The 22634-nt window shown below is 44.1% G+C and overlaps 1 protein-coding gene across 1 annotated transcript in view; it reads right to left on the bottom strand.

The window, feature by feature from the left end:
- eys (eyes shut homolog) overlaps positions 1-22634 on the bottom strand; it is a 171646-nt gene that overhangs the window by 43875 nt on the left and 105137 nt on the right. Inside the window, exons 15-21 of the mRNA XM_031813047.1 lie at positions 20313-20435; positions 15295-15408; positions 13638-13871; positions 12880-13002; positions 9717-9830; positions 5066-5179; positions 4071-4184 (exon numbers count right to left, since the gene is read on the bottom strand). Coding sequence (XP_031668907.1) covers positions 4071-4184; positions 5066-5179; positions 9717-9830; positions 12880-13002; positions 13638-13871; positions 15295-15408; positions 20313-20435 — 936 coding nt within the window. The remainder of the gene's footprint in view (positions 1-4070; positions 4185-5065; positions 5180-9716; positions 9831-12879; positions 13003-13637; positions 13872-15294; positions 15409-20312; positions 20436-22634) is intronic.

Raw genomic sequence — 22634 nt, 5'->3', positions numbered from 1 at the left:
TCACTATTATTCTACAATGTTGAAAATAGTCAGAATAAAGAAAAACCCTAGAATGAGTAGGTGTGTCCAAACTTTTGACTTGGGGAAACGTGACTGGGCATCAGGATATATGATAAACAAAGTAGCAGCAGCGTATATGATGATTGTATGTGAGTGTGCGTGTTATATGTGTGTGAGCAAATGAAATGAGTGTAGTGTCAGTGTGTGTGAGTGAGTGAGTGTGTAGCGTGTTGTCCACAGGAGACATGGCAATAAAATATTGCCTTTTGTCAAGATTGAAGATTGTCAAGTCTTTTTCCACACACACAACTGTTGCTATGGCACCACCACCTACACTACATGGCCAGAGGTAAGTAGACAGCCCGTCAAATGAGTGGATTCAGCTATTTCAGCCACACACGTTGCTGACAGGTGTATAGAATCGAGCACACAGCCATGCAATCTCTATAGACAAACATTGGCAGTAGAATGGCCTTACTGAAGAGCTCAGTGACTTTCAACGTGTCACCATTATAGGATACCTCTTTTCAAACAAGTCAGTTCGTCAATTTCTGCCCTGATAGAGCTGTCCCTGGCAAATGTAAGTGCTGTTATTGTGGAGTGGAAACGTCTATGAGCAACAACGGCTCAGCCGTGAAGTAGAAACACCTAGAAGCAACAACGGCTCAGCCGTGAAGTGGAAACATCTAGGAGCAATACCGGCTCAGCCATGAAGTGGACGTCCTGGATCTGAACCTTCAAAATGAGCTTCAGGAAGTCAACTGCTGTTGGGGTAAGTTTCTCAAAAACAAGTTAAATTCTAAAAAAAAACTTCTATAACATGTAATTTACATCAAAAAGAAATAGTGAAATTCTCCTTTAAGCATTGCTCTGGACATAGAACATCCAATGTTGTTGCTTTTCTATTCAAATGTGTGATTTTGAGACCAAACAAAACGGAATTTGGTGAAAACCTCAACAGATTTTATAGGGCACTAGTTGTCTAAGGCTATACAGCACTAAGACAGACAACACATTAGTAGAGACCAAGGCTATACAGCACTAAGACAGACAACACATTAGTAGAGACCAAGGCTATACAGCACTAAGACAGACAACATTAGTAGAGACCAAGGCTATACAGCACTAAGACAGACAACATTAGTAGAGACCAAGGCTATACAGCACTAAGACAGACAACACATTAGTAGAGACCAAGGCTATACAGCACTAAGACAGACAACATTAGTAGAGACCAAGGCTATACAGCACTAAGACAGACAACATTAGTAGAGACCAAGGCTATACAGCACTAAGACAGACAACATTAGTAGAGACCAAGGCTATACAGCACTAAGACAGACAACATTAGTAGAGACCAAGGCTATACAGCACTAAGACAGACAACATTAGTAGAGACCAAGGCTATACAGCACTAAGACAGACAACATTAGTAGAGACCAAGGCTATACAGCACTAAGACAGACAACATTAGTAGAGACCAAGGCTATACAGCACTAAGACACAACACATTAGTAGAGACCAAGGCTATACAGCACTAAGACAGACAACACATTAGTAGAGACCAAGGCTATACAGCACTAAGACAGACAACATTAGTAGAGACCAAGGCTATACAGCACTAAGACAGACAACATTAGTAGAGACCAAGGCTACACAGCACTAAGACAGACAACATTAGTAGAGACCAAGGCTACACAGCACTAAGACACAACACATTAGTAGAGACCAAGGCTATACAGCACTAAGACACAACACTGTAGTGGGGACCAAGGCTATACAGCACTAAGACACAACACATTAGTAGAGACCAAGGCTATACAGCACTAAGACACAACACTGTAGTGGGGACCAAGGCTATACAGCACTAAGACAGACAACATTAGTAGAGACCAAGCCTACACAGCACTAAGACACAACACATTAGTAGAGACCAAGGCTACACAGCACTAAGACACAACACATTAGTAGAGACCAAGGCTACACAGCACTAAGACACAACACATTAGTAGAGACCAAGGCTATACAGCACTAAGACAGACAACATTAGTAGAGACCAAGGCTACACAGCACTAAGACACAACACATTAGTAGAGACCAAGGCTATACAGCACTAAGACACAACACATTAGTAGAGACCAAGGCTATACAGCACTAAGACACAACACATTAGTAGAGACCAAGGCTATACAGCACTAAGACACAACACTGTAGTGGGGACCAAGGCTATACAGCACTAAGACAGACAACATTAGTAGAGACCAAGGCTATACAGCACTAAGACACAACACATTAGTAGAGACCAAGGCTATACAGCACTAAGACACAACACATTAGTAGAGACCAAGGCTATACAGCACTAAGACACAACACATTAGTAGAGACCAAGGCTATACAGCACTAAGACAGACAACATTAGTAGAGACCAAGGCTACACAGCACTAAGACACAACACATTAGTAGAGACCAAGGCTATACAGCACTAAGACACAACACATTAGTAGAGACCAAGGCTATACAGCACTAAGACACAACACTGTAGTGGGGACCAAGGCTAAACAGCACTAAGACACAACACAATAGTGGGGACCAAGGCTATACAGCACTAAGACACAACACATTAGTAGAGACCAAGGCTATACAGCACTAAGACACAACACATTAGTAGAGACCAAGGCTATACAGCACTAAGACACAACACATTAGTAGAGACCAAGGCTACACAGCACTAAGACAGACAACATTAGTAGAGACCAAGGCTATACAGCACTAAGACAGACAACATTAGTAGAGACCAAGGCTATACAGCACTAAGACACAACACATTAGTAGAGACCAAGGCTATACAGCACTAAGACACAACACATTAGTAGAGACCAAGGCTATACAGCACTAAGACACAACACATTAGTAGAGACCAAGGCTATACAGCACTAAGACAGACATCATTAGTAGAGACCAAGGCTATACAGCACTAAGACACAACACATTAGTAGAGACCAAGGCTATACAGCACTAAGACACATTAGTAGAGACCAAGGCTACACAGCACTAAGACAGACAACATTAGTAGAGACCAAGGCTATACAGCACTAAGACAGACAACATTAGTAGAGACCAAGGCTATACAGCACTAAGACACAACACATTAGTAGAGACCAAGGCTATACAGCACTAAGACAGACAACATTAGTAGAGACCAAGGCTATACAGCACTAAGACACAACACATTAGTAGAGACCAAGGCTATACAGCACTAAGACAGACAACATTAGTAGAGACCAAGGCTATACAGCACTAAGACACAACACATTAGTAGAGACCAAGGCTATACAGCACTAAGACAGACAACATTAGTAGAGACCAAGGCTATGCAGCACTAAGACACAACACATTAGTAGAGACCAAGGCTATACAGCACTAAGACAGACATCATTAGTAGAGACCAAGGCTATACAGCACTAAGACACAACACATTAGTAGAGACCAAGGCTATACAGCACTAAGACACATTAGTAGAGACCAAGGCTACACAGCACTAAGACAGACAACATTAGTAGAGACCAAGGCTATACAGCACTAAGACAGACAACATTAGTAGAGACCAAGGCTATACAGCACTAAGACACAACACATTAGTAGAGACCAAGGCTATACAGCACTAAGACAGACAACATTAGTAGAGACCAAGGCTATACAGCACTAAGACACAACACATTAGTAGAGACCAAGGCTATACAGCACTAAGACACAACACATTAGTGGGGACCAAGGCTAGGAGAAATAGACACACCACCTGGAGGATTAGCAATGGGTTTCATCTTCTTTGTCGAGCATCGCCACAACCAGAGAATGAAGCCTTACTAATGTTGCTGAAGACTGCAGCAGAATGAGTTCAGGCAGGTGAGAGAGGGACGCTCAGGGAGGTTAATTAACTTTGGTGATCGTCCCCATTCCCTCAGTGTGCATTACCTTTCAAAATGGAGACACATGCACACAGTGACACGCACGCAGGAACACACACACACACACACACACACACACACACACACCCTCTCAGTGTTCATTACCTTTGAATGGAGCCACACACTGACAGTGGTAATTGCCAGGCTGGTCAATGCAAGTGGCTCCGTTCTTGCAGGGAGAAGAGGCACACTCGTCAATGTCGAACTCACACCCAGCGCCTTTGATACAAACAACAACATAAACAAATAAATAAGTCATGTTTTTAGGGGTCAGTGAGACTAGTAGCAGGCCTACGTCCCAAATGGCACCCTATTCCATATATAGTGCACTACTTTTGACCAGAGGCATATGGGTCGAAAAGCAGTGCACTATGAAGGGATCAAGGTGCCATTTGGGATGCAAACCAGGACAGTTAATAATCTCTTCGGTTGGACACAGGAAACAGGATCTAATGAGCCCATGGAGCAGTAACTAACTGTGTATCTTCTGTCTTCACTCCTCATCAGTTAGTCAGAGAACACAACAAATGGTGCATCCCAAATGGTATCCTATTCCTTATACGGCGCACTACCAGGGTCCAGCACTATGTAGGGAACAGGATGCTGTTTGGGACGCTGTCGACGTGTGATGTGCTTTGTCCAGACTACAGGCATGTAAACATCCCTTTACTCACTCCTCTCCCCTGGGGTTGGCAGATCTATTTCATTAAGGTGTTTCACCCATAGGAATCTATTTCCATTGTTCCACCGCTGCCTAGCAACACTAGAGTTCAAAATATAGATTGTAGTTGCCAGTGTACCTAAGCAGCACGTTGTTGAAGACGTACACTGGAAAACAATCAAACTACACAGGCATCTTTGTCTGTAGACGATACCGCCCACGGACACAAACTTCTGTGTGAAGGATTTTCTTGGTGAAAATCTACCAGTGAGGCTATGGTAAAGCATGAATATGGCTATGCAGATTAGAATAGAATAGAGCCTACTATAGTTTGCTAAAATAAAGCTACAAGATTCAAATTCAGTAGGTTATATTGTCAATGCTTGTTTAGTTCAGTATGCATTAATTCATTAAAATTCAGTAAGTTAGATGCACTGACCAGTAAAGCCAGGTAGACAGACACATTCATAGCCATTGGCCAGGTCCAAACACGTGCTATTGTGTCTGCATGGCCCTGACAGACACTCATCAATGTTGATTTCACAGTAGTCACCTGTAGGGAAAGACAATGAAAGAGGAAGGAACAGTTTCATGAAAACTCCCATTCCTACCAATTATAAACCAAGTGTTAAAAAGAATCCCCTTTACAAGTGAAATCTTAAAAGCCTCCGAGCTATCCACCTTCTGAACTAAAAATAAAAGAGAGAAACTCGGTTCAAGATGGGTTACTAAAATATGGATCCCTCGATTTGCATATATTCATCTAGTTAACTCAGACAATTTCCTAACAATTCAGATTGAAATGAACTGAGAAATAATAGAGAGACCTCTCGTCTGACATTAGATAAATTATCCCTTATGTTTTCAATATAACCTTACATGACCCAGCACGGTCCCAAATGGCACCCTATTCCCTTATAGTGCACTACTTTTGACCAGAGCAGTGATAAGCTAACCGGGGCTCTGGTCAAACGTAATGCACATTAAGGGAATAGGGTGCCATTTGGGACACAACCCAGTGTATTGAACATAATGAACATTGACATAGTTATAATGGTTGTACACCTCTCGTACAGGACAGCATTAATTTACATGCATATAGGAATATTAGCATAGCTAATTACACAGTGGATTGCTATAGGCTGTCAAGTTATATTGTTTTAATTGACTTTGCTTGACTTCACTTCGTAAAACAGACCTCAACAAAGGTGTTGGTGGTGTTTCTGTTACTGAACTGCTACGTGATCACAACTGGTGTCAGTGGTGTTTCTGTTATTGAACTGCTACGTGATCACAACTGGTGTCAGTGGTGTTTCTGTTATTGAACTGCTACGTGATCACAACTGGGGTCAGTGGTGTTTCTGTTCTTGAACTGCTACGTGATCACAACTGGTGTCAGTGGTGTTTCTGTTATTGAACTGCTACGTGATCACAACTGGGGTCAGTGGTGTTTCTGTTATTGAACTGCTACGTGATCACAACTGGGGTCAGTGGTGTTTCTGTTATTGAACTGCTACGTGATCACAACTGGTGTTGTGTTCCCCACAATAAGTTGGGTGAATTTTGGCCCATTCCTCCTGACAGAGCTGGTGTAACCGAGTCAGGTGTGTAGGCCTCCTTGCTCGGCACACGCAGTTTCAGTTCTGCCCCCAAATCTTCGATAGGATTGAGGTCAGGGCTTTGTGATGGCCACTCCAATACCTTGACTTTGTTATCCTGAAGACATTTTGCCACAACTTTGGAAGTACGCTTGGGGTCATTGTCCATTTGGAAGAACCATTTGTGACCAAGCTTCAACTGATGTCTTGAGATGTTGCTTCAATATATCCACATAATGTTCCTGCCTTATGATGCCATCTATTTTCTGAAGTGCACCAGTCCCTCCTGCAGCAAAGCACCCCCACAACATGATGCTGCCATCCCCATGCTCACTTGTTCCCCCAAACATAACGATGGTCATTATGGCCAAACAGTTCTATTTTTGTTTCATCAGACCAGAGAAAACTTTTCTCCAAAAAGTACATTCTTTGTCCCCATGTGCAGTTGCAAACCGCAGTCTGGCTTTTCTTAATGGCGGTTTTGGAGCAGTGGCTCTTTCCTTGCTGAGCGGCCTTTCAGGTTATGTCGATATAGGACTCTTTTATTGTGGACATAGATACTTTTGTACCTGTTTCCTACAGCATCTTCACAAGGTCCTTTGCTGTTTTTCTGGGATTGATTTGGACGTTTCGCAGCAAAGTACATTCATCTCTAGGAGACAGAATGTATCTGAGCGGTATGATGGCTGCGTGGTCCCATGGTGTTTATACTTGCGTACTATTGTTTGTTCAGATGAATGTGGTACCTTCAGGTGTTTGGAAATTGCTCCCGAGGATGAACTAGACTTGTGAAGGTCTACAATCTTTTCTGAGGTCTTGGCTGATTTCTTTTGATTTTCCCATGATGTCAAGCAAAGAGGCACGGAGTTTGAAGGTAGGCCTTGAAATACATCCACAGATACACCTCTAATAGACTCAAATGATGTCAATTAGCCTATTAGAAGCTTCTAAAACCATTACATGTTCTGGAATTTTCCAAGCTGTTTAAAAGGCACAGTCAACTTAGTGTATGTAAACTTCTGACCCACTGGAATTATGATACAGTGAATTATAAGTGAAATAATCTGTCTGTAAACAATTGTTGGAAAAATTACTTGTGTCATGCACAAAGTAGATGTCCTAACTGACTTGCCAAAACTAGAGTTTGTTAACAAGAAATTTGTGGTTGAAAACCGAGTTTTAATGACTCCAACCTAAGTGTATGTAAACTTCCGACTTCAACTGTACATAGTGCATTACAGCATATACAGCCTCCCAAACTTACAGGAGGGTACAGTGGTTCCTCCTTTAAAAGTTGCAAACTTGCCCCGCGGGACTTAGAGGTACCCAGCGACACAGCTTCATGGCTCCAGACCCGGCTTCATGGCTCCAGACCCGGCTTCATGGCTCCAGACCCTGCTTCATGGCTCCAGACACGGCTTCATGGCTCCAGACACGGCTTCATGGCTCCAGACACGGCTTCATGGCTCCAGACCCGGCTTCATGGCTCCAGACCCGGCTTCATGGCTCCAGACCCGGCTTCATGGCTCCAGACCCGGCTTCATGGCTCCAGACCCGGCTTCATGGCTCCAGACCCGGCTTCATGGCTCCAGACCCGGCTTCATGGCTCCAGACCCGGCTTCATGGCTCCAGACACGGCTTCATTGCTCCAGACCCGGCTTCATTGCTCCAGACCCGGCTTCATGGCTCCAGACCCGGCTTCATGGCTCCAGACCCGGCTTCATTGCTCCAGACCCGGCTTCATTGCTCCAGACCCGGCTTCATTGCTCCAGACCCGGCTTCATTGCTCTCATTTTGGGTTTTTATAGGTTTTTATATGACCAATCATATCGAGTGGTTCCAATGACGATTTTTGACGCGTGTCACGCCCTGACCATAGAGCGCTTTGTTTATTCTCTATTTGGTTAGGTCAGGGTGTGACTTGGGTGGGCAAATCTATGTTTCTATTTCTTTGTTGGCCTAGTATGGTTCCCAATCAGAGGCAGCTGTTTATGGTTCTCTCTGATTGGGGATCATACTTAGGCAGCCCTTTTCCCACCTTAGATTGTGGGATCTTGATATTGTATAGGTGCTGTGTAGCCTGCAGAACTTTACATTTGTTTTGGATTTTGTTGTTTTTCGGTGTTCATTTTTAATAAAGTAAGATGTTCGCCTACGACGCTGCACCTTGGTCTCCTCATTCTAACGAACTTAACAACGCGAGCCACCCTTGCCTTGTGTCGTTCTTCAAAAAAGATGGCTGACAAAACATTATGGTGGAACCAGATGTAAGTTGTTATAATGTCATAACGAGTCAAGCCAAAAATGTACAATTGAGAGGAACATGTTAGTTAATGTAGAGACAAACGTTTGTGTATATTTGTCATAAATTATCTCTCCAGGAACACGGTTGGAGTTAAAATCTTCAGGAGGGTATCTCTCCAGGAACAGGGTTGGAGAGCCCTGTTCTATATCTTACATCTTAGAAACATACTTTAAGGTAAGGTATTTCAAATTATTTAAGGGGTTTAAGTATTAATGATGACATTTTGGTCCCATGTCTATTTGTGCTGCCTTGTCAACTCCTACAGTCAACATCCTGTGATGTCACATATGATATGTTAGTCTCCTGACCCCTCCTGTCTCAGCCTCCAGTATTTATGCTGCAGTAGTTTATGTGTCGGGGGGCCAGGGTCAGTTTGTTATATCTGGAGTACCTCTCCTGTCCTATTCGGTGTCCTGTGTGAATCTAAGTGTGCGTTCTCTAATTCTCTCTTTCTCTCTCTCTCTCTCTCTCTGAGGACCTGAGCCCTAGGACCATGCCCCAGGACTACCTGACATGATGACTCCTTGCTGTCCCCAGTCCACCTGGCCGTGCTGCTGCTCCAGTTTCAACTGTTCTGCCTTATTATTATACGACCATGCTGGTCATTTATGAACATTTGAACATCTTGGCCATGCTCTGTTATAATCTCCACCCGGCACAGCCAGAAGAGGACTGGCCACCCCACATATGCTCTCTCTAATTCTCTCTTTCTTTCTCTCTCTCTCTCGGAGGACCTGAGCCCTAGGACCATGCCCCAGGACTACCTGACATGATGACTCCTTGCTGTCCCCAGTCCACCTGACCATGCTGCTGCTCCAGTTTCAACTGTTCTGCCTTATTATTATACGACCATGCTGGTCATTTATGAACATTTGAACATCTTGGCCATGTTCTGTTATAATCTCCACCCGGCACAGCCAGAAGAGGACTGGCCACCCCACATAGCCTGGTTCCTCTCTAGGTTTCTTCCTAGGTTTTGGCCTTTCTATGGAGTTTTTCCTAGCCACCGTGCTTCTACACCTGCATTGCTTGCTGTTTGGGGTTTTAGGCTGGGTTTCTGTACAGCACTTTGAGATATCAGCTGATGTACGAAGGGCTATATAAATACATTTGATTTGATTTGAGTCATGACAAAAACCATAAGGGTTACAGTACAAATGTACGTGTGTGTGGTGTGGTGTGTGTACCTGTGACTCCGATTGGGCATAAGCAGCTGAATGCGTTGAGCTCATCAGAGCAGGAAGCTCCGTTGTGGCAGGGCTGGCTCAGACACTCGTTTACCTCCACCTCACAGTTATTACCTGGAAAAACAGGAGAGGTTCACTGCATGAAGGTCCACACATGCATAGTCTACATACAGACACACGCACACACTTTGCACACACACAGCACACACACTGCACGCACACTGCACGCACACATACACAGAAGCATCTGCCAGATTTTGACACAAATAAAAAGGCCCCCTTTAATCAAATAAGCTTCCTTAATGATGTGAGAAAGAGAGGAAAGGGGGAAGAGGAATGGAGATAAAGGGAGGAGAGGTAGGGGGAGAGGAAGGGAGGTGCCGTGTCGTGTGCCGTGTCAAAGAAGTGTGTTATGGAATTGAATGATACTGTGAGAAGAGGAACTGAATGCTACTGAGAGACTGAATGCTACTGAGAGAAGAGAAACGAAATGCTACTGAGGAACTGAATGCTACTGAGGAACTGAATGCTACTGGGAGACTGAATGCTACTGAGAGACTGAATGCTACTGAGAGACTGAATGCTACTGAGAGACTGAATGCTACTGAGAGAAGAGGAACTGAATGCTACTAAGAGACTGAATGCTACTGAGAGAAGAGGAACTGAATGCTACTGAGAGACTGAATGCTACTGAGAGACTAAATGCTACTGAGAGAAGAGGAACTGAATACTACTGAGAGAAGAGAGACTGAATGCTACTGAGAGACTGAATGCTACTGAGAGACTGAATGCTACTGAGAGACTGAATGCTACTGAGAGACTGAATGCTACTGAGAGAAGAGGAACTGAATGCTACTGAGAGAAGAGGAACTGAATGCTACTGAGAGAAGAGGAACTGAATGCTACTGAGGAACTGAATGCTACTGAGGAACTGAATGCTACTGAGGAACTGAATGCTACTGAGAGACTGAATGCTACTGAGAGACTGAATGCTACTGAGAGACTGAATGCTACTGAGAGACTGAATGCTACTGAGAGACTGAATCAACTGAGAGAAGAGGAACTGAATGCTACTGAGGAACTGAATGCTACTGAGGAACTGAATGCTACTGAGGAACTGAATGCTACTGAGAGACTGAATGCTACTGAGAGACTGAATGCTACTGAGAGACTGAATGCTACTGAGAGACTGAATGCTACTGAGAGACTGAATGCTACTGAGAGAAGAGGAACTGAATGCTACTGAGAGACTGAATGCTACTGAGAGACTGAATGCTACTGAGAGACTGAATGCTACTGAGAGAAGAGGAACTGAATGCTACTGAGAGAAGAGGAACTGAATGCTACTGAGAGAAGAGGAACTGAATGCTACTGAGAGAAGAGGAACTGAATGCTACTGAGAGACTGAATGCTACTGAGAGACTGAATGCTACTGAGAGACTGAATGCTACTGAGAGAAGAGGAACTGAATGCTACTGAGAGACTGAATGCTACTGAGAGACTGAATGCTACTGAGAGACTGAATGCTATTGAGAGACTGAATGCTACTGGGAGACTGAATGCTACTGAGAGACTGAATGCTACTGAGAGACTGAATGCTACTGAGAGACTGAATGCTACTGAGAGAAGAGGAACTGAATGCTACTAAGAGACTGAATGCTACTGAGAGAAGAGGAACTGAATGCTACTGAGAGACTGAATGCTACTGAGAGACTAAATGCTACTGAGAGACTAAATGCTACTGAGAGAAGAGGAACTGAATACTACTGAGAGAAGAGAGACTGAATGCTACTGAGAGACTGAATGCTACTGAGAGACTGAATGCTACTGAGAGACTGAATGCTACTGAGAGAAGAGGAACTGAATGCTACTGAGAGAAGAGGAACTGAATGCTACTGAGAGAAGAGGAACTGAATGCTACTGAGGAACTGAATGCTACTGAGGAACTGAATGCTACTGAGGAACTGAATGCTACTGAGAGACTGAATGCTACTGAGAGACTGAATGCTACTGAGAGACTGAATGTTACTGAGAGACTGAATGCTACTGAGAGACTGAATGCTACTGAGAGACTGAATGTTACTGAGAGACTGAATGCTACTGAGAGACTGAATGCTACTGAGAGACTGAATGCTACTGAGAGAAGAGGAACTGAATGCTACTGAGAGAAGAGGAACTGAATGCTACTGAGAGAAGAGGAACTGAATGCTACTGAGAGACTGAATGCTACTGAGAGACTGAATGCTACTGAGAGACTGAATGCTACTGAGAGACTGAATGCTACTGAGAGAAGAGGAACGGAATGCTACTGAGAGACTGAATGCTACTGAGAGACTGAATGCTACTGAGAGACTGAATGCTACTGAGAGACTGAATGCTACTGAGAGAAGAGGAACTGAATGCTACTAAGAGACTGAATGCTACTGAGAGAAGAGGAACTGAATGCTACTGAGAGACTGAATGCTACTGAGAGACTAAATGCTACTGAGAGAAGAGGAACTGAATACTACTGAGAGAAGAGGAACTGAATGCTACTGAGAGAAGAGGAACTGAATGCTACTGAGAGACTGAATGCTACTGAGAGACTGAATGCTACTGAGAGAAGAGGAACTGAATGCTACTGAGAGAAGAGGAACTGAATGCTACTGAGGAACTGAATGCTACTGAGGAACTGAATGCTACTGAGAGACTGAATGCTACTGAGAGAAGAGGAACTGAATGCTACTGAGAGACTGAATGCTACTGAGAGAAGAGGAACTGAATGCTACTGAGGAACTGAATGCTACTGAGAGACTGAATGCTACTGAGAGACTGAATGCTACTGAGAGACTGAATGCTACTGAGAGACTGAATGCTACTGAGAGAAGAGGAACTGAATGCTACTGAGAGAAGAGGAACTGAATGCTACTGAGAGAAGTGGAACTGAATGCTACTGAGAGAAGAGGAACTGAATGCTACTGAGAGAAGAGGAACTGAATGCTACTGAGAGACTGAATGCTACTGAGAGACTGAATGCTACTGAGAGACTGAATGCTACTGAGAGACTGAATGCTACTGAGAGACTGAATGCTACTGAGAGAAGAGGAACTGAATGCTTCTGAGAGAAGAGGAACTGAATGCTTCTGAGAGAAGTGTGTAATGGAACTGCCGTATGACTACTCACCAATGAATCCAGGTGCACAGAAACAATTGTAGCCGTTGACGGTGTCTTTGCAAACACTCAGAACACCGCACGGCTTCTCTTCACAGTCATCTATGTTCACGTCACAGAATTGTCCCGTTAAACCTGAATGAAGAAAAGACGAATGAGACCCTCTGAATTAAGGGCTGGAATTATGAGGGAATCACTTTGAGAATGTAATAACGTGTTTCTTTTTGTTAAAATCAGAGAATGTTATACTGGCAATTCAGAGTGACTTTAACCCAATTCCAAACACCTCTTTATCAAACTTTACTCCTCTCTCTGGGATGCTATTGGCTCCTTAACCCACTAACACACATTTTCTATTGGCTCCTTAACCCACTAACACACCTTCCATTGGCTCCGATCAAATGGTTAACATATTAACACACCTTGTTATTGGCTCCCATCAACTGGTTAACTTAACCCACTAACACACCTGATTCAATTGGTCAACTACTAATTTTATCAATTCAATCAGGTGTTCTTGTTTCAGTAGGAAATAAGTGGGGCAGCCAGAGGTGCTTGAGGAGAGGTTGAGGAAATGCTGCATTCTCCTTTCTCCTAGTATTCAGTCATCCTAAATGCAGGGACAAGACCCTGAAATAAATATAAACATTACCACAGGTTTCAGTAACAAGGAGCCAATGTCTTACAGGGCAACGCACATGCCAAGCACGCACACACACACCCCATTAAAATCACACGCCCTGTTTCTTTGTTCCTGGTGATTAGCTTACCGGGTAAACAATGGCACTTGAATCCTCTCGGTAGATCCACACACTTTGATCCGCGATGACACAGCCCATCGACGCAGTGACTTATGGGGATTTCGCACAGCCGCCCCATGTACCCGTGTTGGCAGACGCATTTGAAGCCGTTCGGCAGCTCTTCACAGAACAGGGTCCCCTCCGGGTCACAGGGATTCAACTCACACTGGTTCACGGGTGCAGAGCAGTCATCGGCTCCCCATCCTGTATGCATTGGGGTTTGGATCAAAGAGCTGATTGATGTCTGTGTGTTGAATAGCAGCTGTGTTCTGTGTTCTATTCTTCTACCCACACCCCTTCTGATACACAGGCTTGAATTGTCATTTCTCAAGATGCTCCTGTCATTGTAAGACATTTCTCTTTTATGATTTCTGCTTTACATATGTTATATTTTTCACAGTTAGATAGAGGCCCTTAGGAAGTGGAAATACTAGGAAATAGAGGCCCTTAGACAGTGGAAATACTAGGAAATAGAGGCCCTTAGACAGTGGAAATACTAGGAAATAGAGGCCCTTAGACAGTGGAAATACTAGGAAATAGAGGCCCTTAGACAGTGGAAATACTAGGAAATAGAGGCCCTTAGACAGTGGAAATACTAGGAAATAGAGGCCCTTAGACAGTGGAAATACTAGGAAATAGAGGCCCTTAGACAGTGGAAATACTAGGAAATAGAGACCCTTAGACAGTGGAAATACTAGGAAATAGAGGCCCTTAGACAGTGGAAATACTAGGAAATAGAGGCCCTTAGACAGTGGAAATACTAGGAAATAGAGGCCCTTAGACAGTGGAAATACTAGGAAATAGAGGGCCTTACACAGTGGAAATACTAGGAAATAGGATTTGTAAATATAGTCCAACCACCAACCTACATATAGGTATTGAGGGGTGTTTGTGTTTTCCTACATTTATAATTAGACACTCATTCAAGTAATGCATGGCTTTGGTCGACTACTCTCTATTATGATCCAGTGGATGTTATTTAAATTAGGTTTGGTTTGGTAATAACAGAGTGCACACAGAGTAATCAATAACAATAACATAGCCTCTTTGCCGGCATCCCAAATGACACCCTATTCCCTACACTACTTTTGACCAGAGCCATATGGGGCCATTTAGGACTCAGCCTTTTACTACTGATTTTACAAAAGGGATTATTGTAGAATAAACAACAAGAGCATCTAAAAACAACCGGAGGGTCTATAAATTGAATAAATTGCTTAACAATGATTGTGTACAAAGATGGAGGCATAATACTAATTTGACTTCAATGGATTTCAGATATAAGATCTTAATTTGATCACGCTGTTGCAGGATAGGTGTTTTGTGGTTTAATGTAACTTCAGCAGAGCCAGATAACGATATATCAACAGGATTAAATCACCCAGATACAGGTCTTTTGTTACCTACTTTAGAGAAAATGGTTCTAAAGGGTTAGAGGGATAAGAGGTTGTAGATGGAACCTTGGAACGAAAGAGGTCCTTCTGAAGAAAAGGTTTTAAAAAAGAACCAGAAGGGTTTCTACAGGGGCAAGTCAACAACATTTCTGGTTCTAGGTAGGACCTTATTTTCTCAGAGTAAACTGTAGTTCACAGTACAGTGCAGTATCTGATAAGGGGACAAACTTTACCTGGTGGACAAGTGCAGTGAACCACTCCGGCAAAGATATAACAGGTGCCGCCATTTTTGCATTTTGTCCTATCTCCTGACACACATTCAGTAACAGGTGTAGAGCAGTTTTTACCTGGAAAAGTCAAACAAAAAGATGTTCAGAAGGACAAATACAACAAAACCACTGTGCACAACTAATATTCCATCAGTACTGTACAACAGAACCCATGTGTACAAACAATATCCCATCAACATTGTGACAGTGTTCATGGAGACTAAATGACTGCAGTACTGTGTATCTGCTGTCTACATTCTGCCGTTTACATCACAGAGAGGGGAGACTAAATGACTGCAGCACTGTGTATCTGCTGTCTACATTCTGCCATTTACATCACAGAGAGGGGAGACTAAATGACTGCAGTACTGTGTATCTGCTGTCTACATTCTGCCGTTTACATCACAGAGAGGGGAGACTAAATGACTGCAGCACTGTGTATCTGCTGTCTACATTCTGCCATTTACATCACAGAGAGGGGAGACTAAATGACTGCAGCACTGTGTATCTGCTGTCTACATTCTGCCGTTTACATCACAGAGAGGGGAGACTAAATGACTGCAGCACTGTGTATCTGCTGTCTACATTCTGCCGTTTACATCACAGAGAGGGGAGACTAAATGACTGCAGCACTGTGTATCTGCTGTCTACAATCTGCCATTTACATTTCAGAGAGGGGAGACTAAATGACTGCAGCACTGTGTATCTGCTGTCTACATTCTGCCGTTTACATCACAGAGAGGGGAGACTAAATGACTGCAGTACTGTGTATCTGCTGTCTACATTCTGCCGTTTACATCACAGAGAGGGGAGACTAAATGACTGCAGCACTGTGTATCTGCTCAATTGAAATGAAGCTGAATGTAAAGGTTTGAATGTCAAATATGTAGTCGACTGTCTCCGTCTCAGGGAGAAGAGTGTATAGTATGTGTTCATTTGAAAATAAGCTGGATTCATTTGTTATTATCACAGCTTTATTGTTGCGTGAGATTTTAAATAAACTTATTCCAAACCATCATCAACATGTCTCCTGCCCCACGAGAGGAAACAACGTGCTGGACCATGTGTACACAAACATCATCAACATGTCTCCTGCCCCACGAGAGGAAACAACGTGCTGGACCATGTGTACACAAACATCATCAACATGTCTCCTGCCCCACGAGAGGAAACAACGTGCTGGACCATGTGTACACAAACATCTGTGACATGTACAAAACCATCCCCCGCACCCACTTCTGCCAATTAGATCGCGTCTCTCTGTCCCTACTCCCCGCCTACAAGCAGCATCTCAAGAGGGAACCGCCAACTCCGAGAATAGTGAGGCGCTGGACAGAGGGGGCAGACCTAATGCTGCAGGACTGTTCTGTTAATACTGATTGAAATATGTTCAAATAATTCATCCCCGCAGGACTCATCCATCAACATTGAGGAATGTACATCATCCTTCAAAGGCTTCATTAGGAAATGTGTTTGATGACGTTGTACCCACAATAACAAACCGGACATGCCCCAACCAAAAACCCTGGATGAACGGTACAGAGAAATCATATGGTGCTGAGAGCCCGTAATGCAGCATTCAATGTCAGCAGAACGAACCCAGACGACTCGGTAGCAATGAATACAAGGCAAGCAGGTACGAGCGCCGCAAATCTATTAGATGGAAAAAAAACACAACTCTGACCTGCGACGCTTGTGTCAAGGACTACAAGCTATCAAGGACTGCAGGCTATCAAGGACTGCAGGCTATCAAGGACTGCAGGCTATCAAGGACTGCAGGCTATCAAGGACTGCAGGCTATCAAGGACTACAGGCTATCAAGGACTATAGGCTATCAAGGACCGCAGGCTATCAAGGACTACAGGCTATCAAGGACTACAGGCTATTAAGGACTACAAAGGCAAATCCAGCTTTGTGATGCCCACTGAAGCCTCCCTTCCAAGCAGACAATACCGAGTCATCCAGGCCTTTTCTCGCTGCTCCAGACGACCAGGCGCTTTTGTTCTCCAAGGCCGACGTAAGGAAAACTCTCAAAAGAGTGAATACTCACAAAGCTGCCTCAGAGTGCGTGCAGACCAGCTGGTGGACATCTTCAACCTGTCCCTGTCCCAGGCTGTACTCCCAACTTGCTACAAGGAGACCACCATCGTCCCAGTGCCCAGTAAAACAGCTTTGAGAGGTTGGTCATGGCCCACGTCAAGGCCATCATACCAGACACACTGAACAGATCCATGGAAGATGCCATTTCCATCGCTCTTCAAACAGCTCTAACACATCTGGACAACAGGAACCCCTATGTGAGAATGCTGTTCATAGACTACAGTTCAGCATTCAACACTGCTGTTCCCTCCAGGCTCGACACCAAGCTCAGAGCCGCACACTGACTAAGCACAGGGCACCCCAGGGGTGTTTCCTCAGCCCTCTGTTGTACTCCCTGTTCACCCACAACTGTGTGGCTTTGCACGACGCCAACTCCATCATCTGGTTTAATGTCGACGCCAGGGCTGCAGGCCTAATAACCAACAACAAACCAGTCACCCTATTGGGAGGAGGAGGTACGTGAACTGGCATTGTGGTGCCAGGACAAAAAACTATCTCAACGTAAGGAGAAAAAAAAGGAGATGATTGTGGACTTCAGTGAGCAAAGGAGGGAACACGTCCCGGTCCACATCAAACAGGACTGCAGTAGAGAGAGTCGGCAGCTTTAGGTTCTTCTGCGTCCACATCACCGAGGACTTGACATGGAACAACAACACCACCACCCTTGTCAAGAGGGCGCATTAGTGCCTCTACTTTGTATGGCGACAAAATAAATCCGGCATGCCACCCCGGGTCCTCTCCAAATAATACCACTGCACCATCGAGAGCGCCCTGACCAGTTGCATCATGGCCTTGTAAGGAAATTGCTCGCAAGACCCTTCAGCGGGTGGTGAAGACGGCCCAGTACATCACTGGGACCGTAGCCCTCCAGCGCGTGGTGAAGACGGCCCAGTACATCACTGGGACCGTGGCCCTCCAGCGGGTGGTGAAGACAGCCCAGTACATCACTGGGGCCGTGTTCCCACCAATCGAAGACATCTACTTGAAACATCAGGGATTGAAATTGTTAGTAAAAAAAAATCCCATTATTACATTTGTACAATATTTTTTAGAATACAACCTGCACTGACTCTCCACACCTCAGCACACAACCTGCACCGACTCTCCACACTTCAGCACACAACCTGCACTGACTCTCCACACCTCAGCACACAACCTGCACTGACTCTCCACACCTCAGCACACAACCTGCACCGACTCTCCACACCTCAGCACACAACCTGTGTTGTGTTTACTGTTTACTATTGCAACAACACATCATCAGTAGGGTAAAACTAACCTGTCTCACGACGGTCTAAACACATCTCACGTTCCCTATTAGTGGGTGAACAATCCAACGCTTGGTGAATTCTTCTTCACAATGATAGGAAGAGCCGACTCTCCCCACCTCAGCACACAACCTGCACTGACTCTCCCCACCTCAGCACACAACCTGCACTGACTCTCCACACCTCAGCACACAACCTGCACCGACTCTCCACACCTCAGCACACAACCTGCACTGACTCTCCACACCTCAGCACACAACCTGCACCGACTCTCCACACCTCAGCACACAACCTGCACTGACTCTCCACACCTCAGCACACAACCTGCACTGACTCTCCACACCTCAGCACACAACCTGCACTGACTCTCCACACCTCAGCACACAACCTGCACCGACTCTCCACACCTCAGCACACAACCTGCAGACTCTCCACACCTCAGCACACAACCTGCACTGACTCTCCACACCTCAGCACACAACCTGCACCGACTCTCCACACCTCAGCACACAACCTGCACTGACTCTCCACACCTCAGCACACAACCTGCACTGACTCTCCACACCTCAGCACACAACCTGCACCGACTCTCCACACCTCAGCACACAACCTGCACCGACTCTCCACACCTCAGCACACAACCTGCACCGACTCTCCACACCTCAGCACACAACCTGCACTGACTCTCCACACCTCAGCACACAACCTGCACTGACTCTCCACACCTCAGCACACAACCTGCACCGACTCTCCACACCTCAGCACACAACCTGCACCGACTCTCCACACCTCAGCACACAACCTGCACTGACTCTCCACACCTCAGCACACAACCTGCACCGACTCTCCACACCTCAGCACACAACCTGCACCGACTCTCCACACCTCCACATTTCATTGGACGGTGTATCACCATGTGTATCCTGTCCATACGTCTAATAATAAACTTGAAACTTGACTGAAAGGATGGAATGCAGAATAAACATGAACTAGATGTACTGTAAGTGTTGGGGTCTGGTATATGTCCGTCAGAGATCATCCGTACTCCACACAGGATTGTAAGAGTATTAACATCTTAGTCTGAGGCCCTTTACTCTCTAGTCTCCCCCACGGGAGCAGGAATAAAGATGGCTCTAACAGACCTGGGTTCAAAAAGTATTTGAAATATTTAAAATACTTGTCACTCCAGGCAGGCTAGAGAAGACACTCAGATGGGCGGGACTTACAGTTTAGGACTATTCTATTGGTCTGCTAAGCCAGGGACGCTCAATCAAGAATAGAGAACGTGTGTGAAATGATTTCAAATAGTATTTGAACCCAGGACTGATCTCTAATCCCCTTCTATGCACTTCCAGTACTCCAGTTAATATGCTCTTGAGTCAGTCAATTAGTAAACAGCTTACAGTGACAACTCTGACAATCTTTAGGCCTCTACTCCTCAAATATTATCACCATTAGGTTGATGGGTTGATATATAGTGCTGTTTTTTAACCCACAGACATGACCAGAATACTGAAATCATTTGTGGTTATTACAGACCATATGCAGTGAGGCACGGTTTCCCGGACATAGATTATTTATGATTTAATAAGAATGATAACATTCATCTCTTACCAACAAACCCCACTGGGCAGATGCATCCATAATCGGCAACCAGGTCAACACATGTGGAATTGTTGGCGCAGAATCCATAAACACATTCATCATAGTTGATTTCACAGTTCAGCCCCTGAAACCCTATATCAAGAGGAGATAACATCTCACTATCAGATACAGTAGGAGATTACATCTCACTATCACATACAGTAGGAGATTACATCTCACTATCACATACAGTAGGATATAACATCTCACTATCACATACAGTAGGATATAACATCTCACTATCACATACAGTAGGATATAACATCTCACTATCACATACAGTAGGATATAACATCTCACTATCACATACATTTGGAGATAATATCTCACTATCACATACAGTTGGAGCTAACATCTCACTATCACATACAGTAGGAGATTACATCTCACTATCACATACAGTTGGAGATAATGTCTCGCTATCACATTCAGTAGGAGATAACATCTCACTATCACATACAGTAGGAGATAACATCTCACTATCACATACAGTTGGAGATAATATCTCACTATCACATACTGTAGGAGATGACATCTCACTATCACATACAGTTGGATGGCGTAGTAGATCAGACTTTCAAACCAACTCAAAGGCAAAGTTAAGCATCAAATGGAGACACCAAGTAAAAAATGAGGCCATGTTTTTACTCAGTCAGTTAGAAATGGTAGCACAGAACCAGTCCTATGATAAACATGTCATTACAGGTCATGTAAAACAAGTGATTAGTTTGTTGTTGCCGTTGTGGGTGTATTTATCCTGCTTTTTAAAGACAAGAGAGATCCTGGAAAATAAACATTTACTGTACAGTATTTTACCTCTATGATCTCATCAAACCATCTTCACACTTAAATGCCTAATTCCTGTCATAAATTGGTCGGCGCCATTTATGTCATTATGTTATAAGTGGAGAGGGGAGAAGGGGCATAAATATCAGGCAATTTTGCCAATAATTTATTGGCTGTGTCGTCGATGTCCTACCTGTGAGACATACCTCTGATTAAACCTTGATTTGGGCCGAGGACTGTTATGCATTATTAATGGACAAAGGATAATTGTCAAGTTTTATGACAAGGAGAGAGATGGAAATTGGTTCCATGGATGGGTGAGTCATAAATGGCACCTTATTCCTTACATAATGAACTACTTTTGACTAGAGCTCATAGGGCCCTGGTCAAAAGTAGTGCACTGTATACGGAATAGGGTACCATTTGGAACTTCAGTTCTGGTCAGTAGTGAGGAATGATGAGAATTTGCCCTGCACCGATGGTGCTGATAGCCTGGCATTAGTCATGGGTACCTCTGCAACCACGGCCTGTGACAGTGCTAATGATAGTCATTTTGTAGCGTGACCATGCAGTGGAATACGTTTATGGGAGCAGAAAATGTCAGAGAAAAGGAGTAGAAATCTACAGCTCGCTGTCCTTCACTTCATGGCATTAACCTTTCATCTGGTTTAACTAGTAGAAACCTACAGCTCGCTGTCCTTCATGGTATTAACCTTTCATCTGGTTTAACTAGTAGAAACCTACAGCTCGCTGTCCTTCATGGTATTAACCTTTCATCTGGTTTAACTAGTAGAAACCTACAGCTCGCTGTTCTTCATGGTATTAACCTTTAATCTGGTTTAACTAGTAGAAACCTACAGCTCGCTGTCCTTCATGGTATTAACCTTTCATCTGGTTTAACTAGTAGAAACCTACAGCTCGCTGTCCTTCACTTCATGGCATTAACCTTTCATCTGGTTTAACTAGTAGAAATCTACAGCTCGCTGTCCTTCACTTCATGGCATTAACCTTTCATCTGGTTTAACTAGTAGAAACCTACAGCTCGCTGTTCTTCATGGTATTAACCTTTCATCTGGTTTAACTAGTAGAAACCTACAGCTCGCTGTCCTTCACTTCATGGCATTAACCTTTCATCTGGTTTAACTAGTAGAAACCTACAGCTCGCTGTCCTTCATGGTATTAACCTTTCATCTGGTTTAACTAGTAGAAATCTACAGCTCGCTGTCCTTCACTTCATGGTATTAACCTTTCATCTGGTTTAACTAGTAGAAACCTACAGCTCGCTGTCCTTCACTTCATGGCATTAACCTTTCATCTGGTTTAACTAGTAGAAACCTACAGCTCGCTGTTCTTCATGGTTTTAACCTTTCATCTGGTTTAACTAGTAGAAACCTACAGCTCGCTGTTCTTCACTTCATGGCATTAACCTTTCATCTGGTTTAACTAGTAGAAACCTACAGCTCGCTGTTCTTCACTTCATGGTATTAACCTTTAATCTGGTTTAAC

The sequence above is a fragment of the Oncorhynchus kisutch genome, unplaced genomic scaffold (assembly GCF_002021735.2).
Source record: "Oncorhynchus kisutch isolate 150728-3 unplaced genomic scaffold, Okis_V2 Okis04b-Okis11a_hom, whole genome shotgun sequence".
Lineage (NCBI taxonomy): Eukaryota > Metazoa > Chordata > Actinopteri > Salmoniformes > Salmonidae > Oncorhynchus > Oncorhynchus kisutch.
This window is presented reverse-complemented; position numbering and strand designations above follow the sequence as displayed.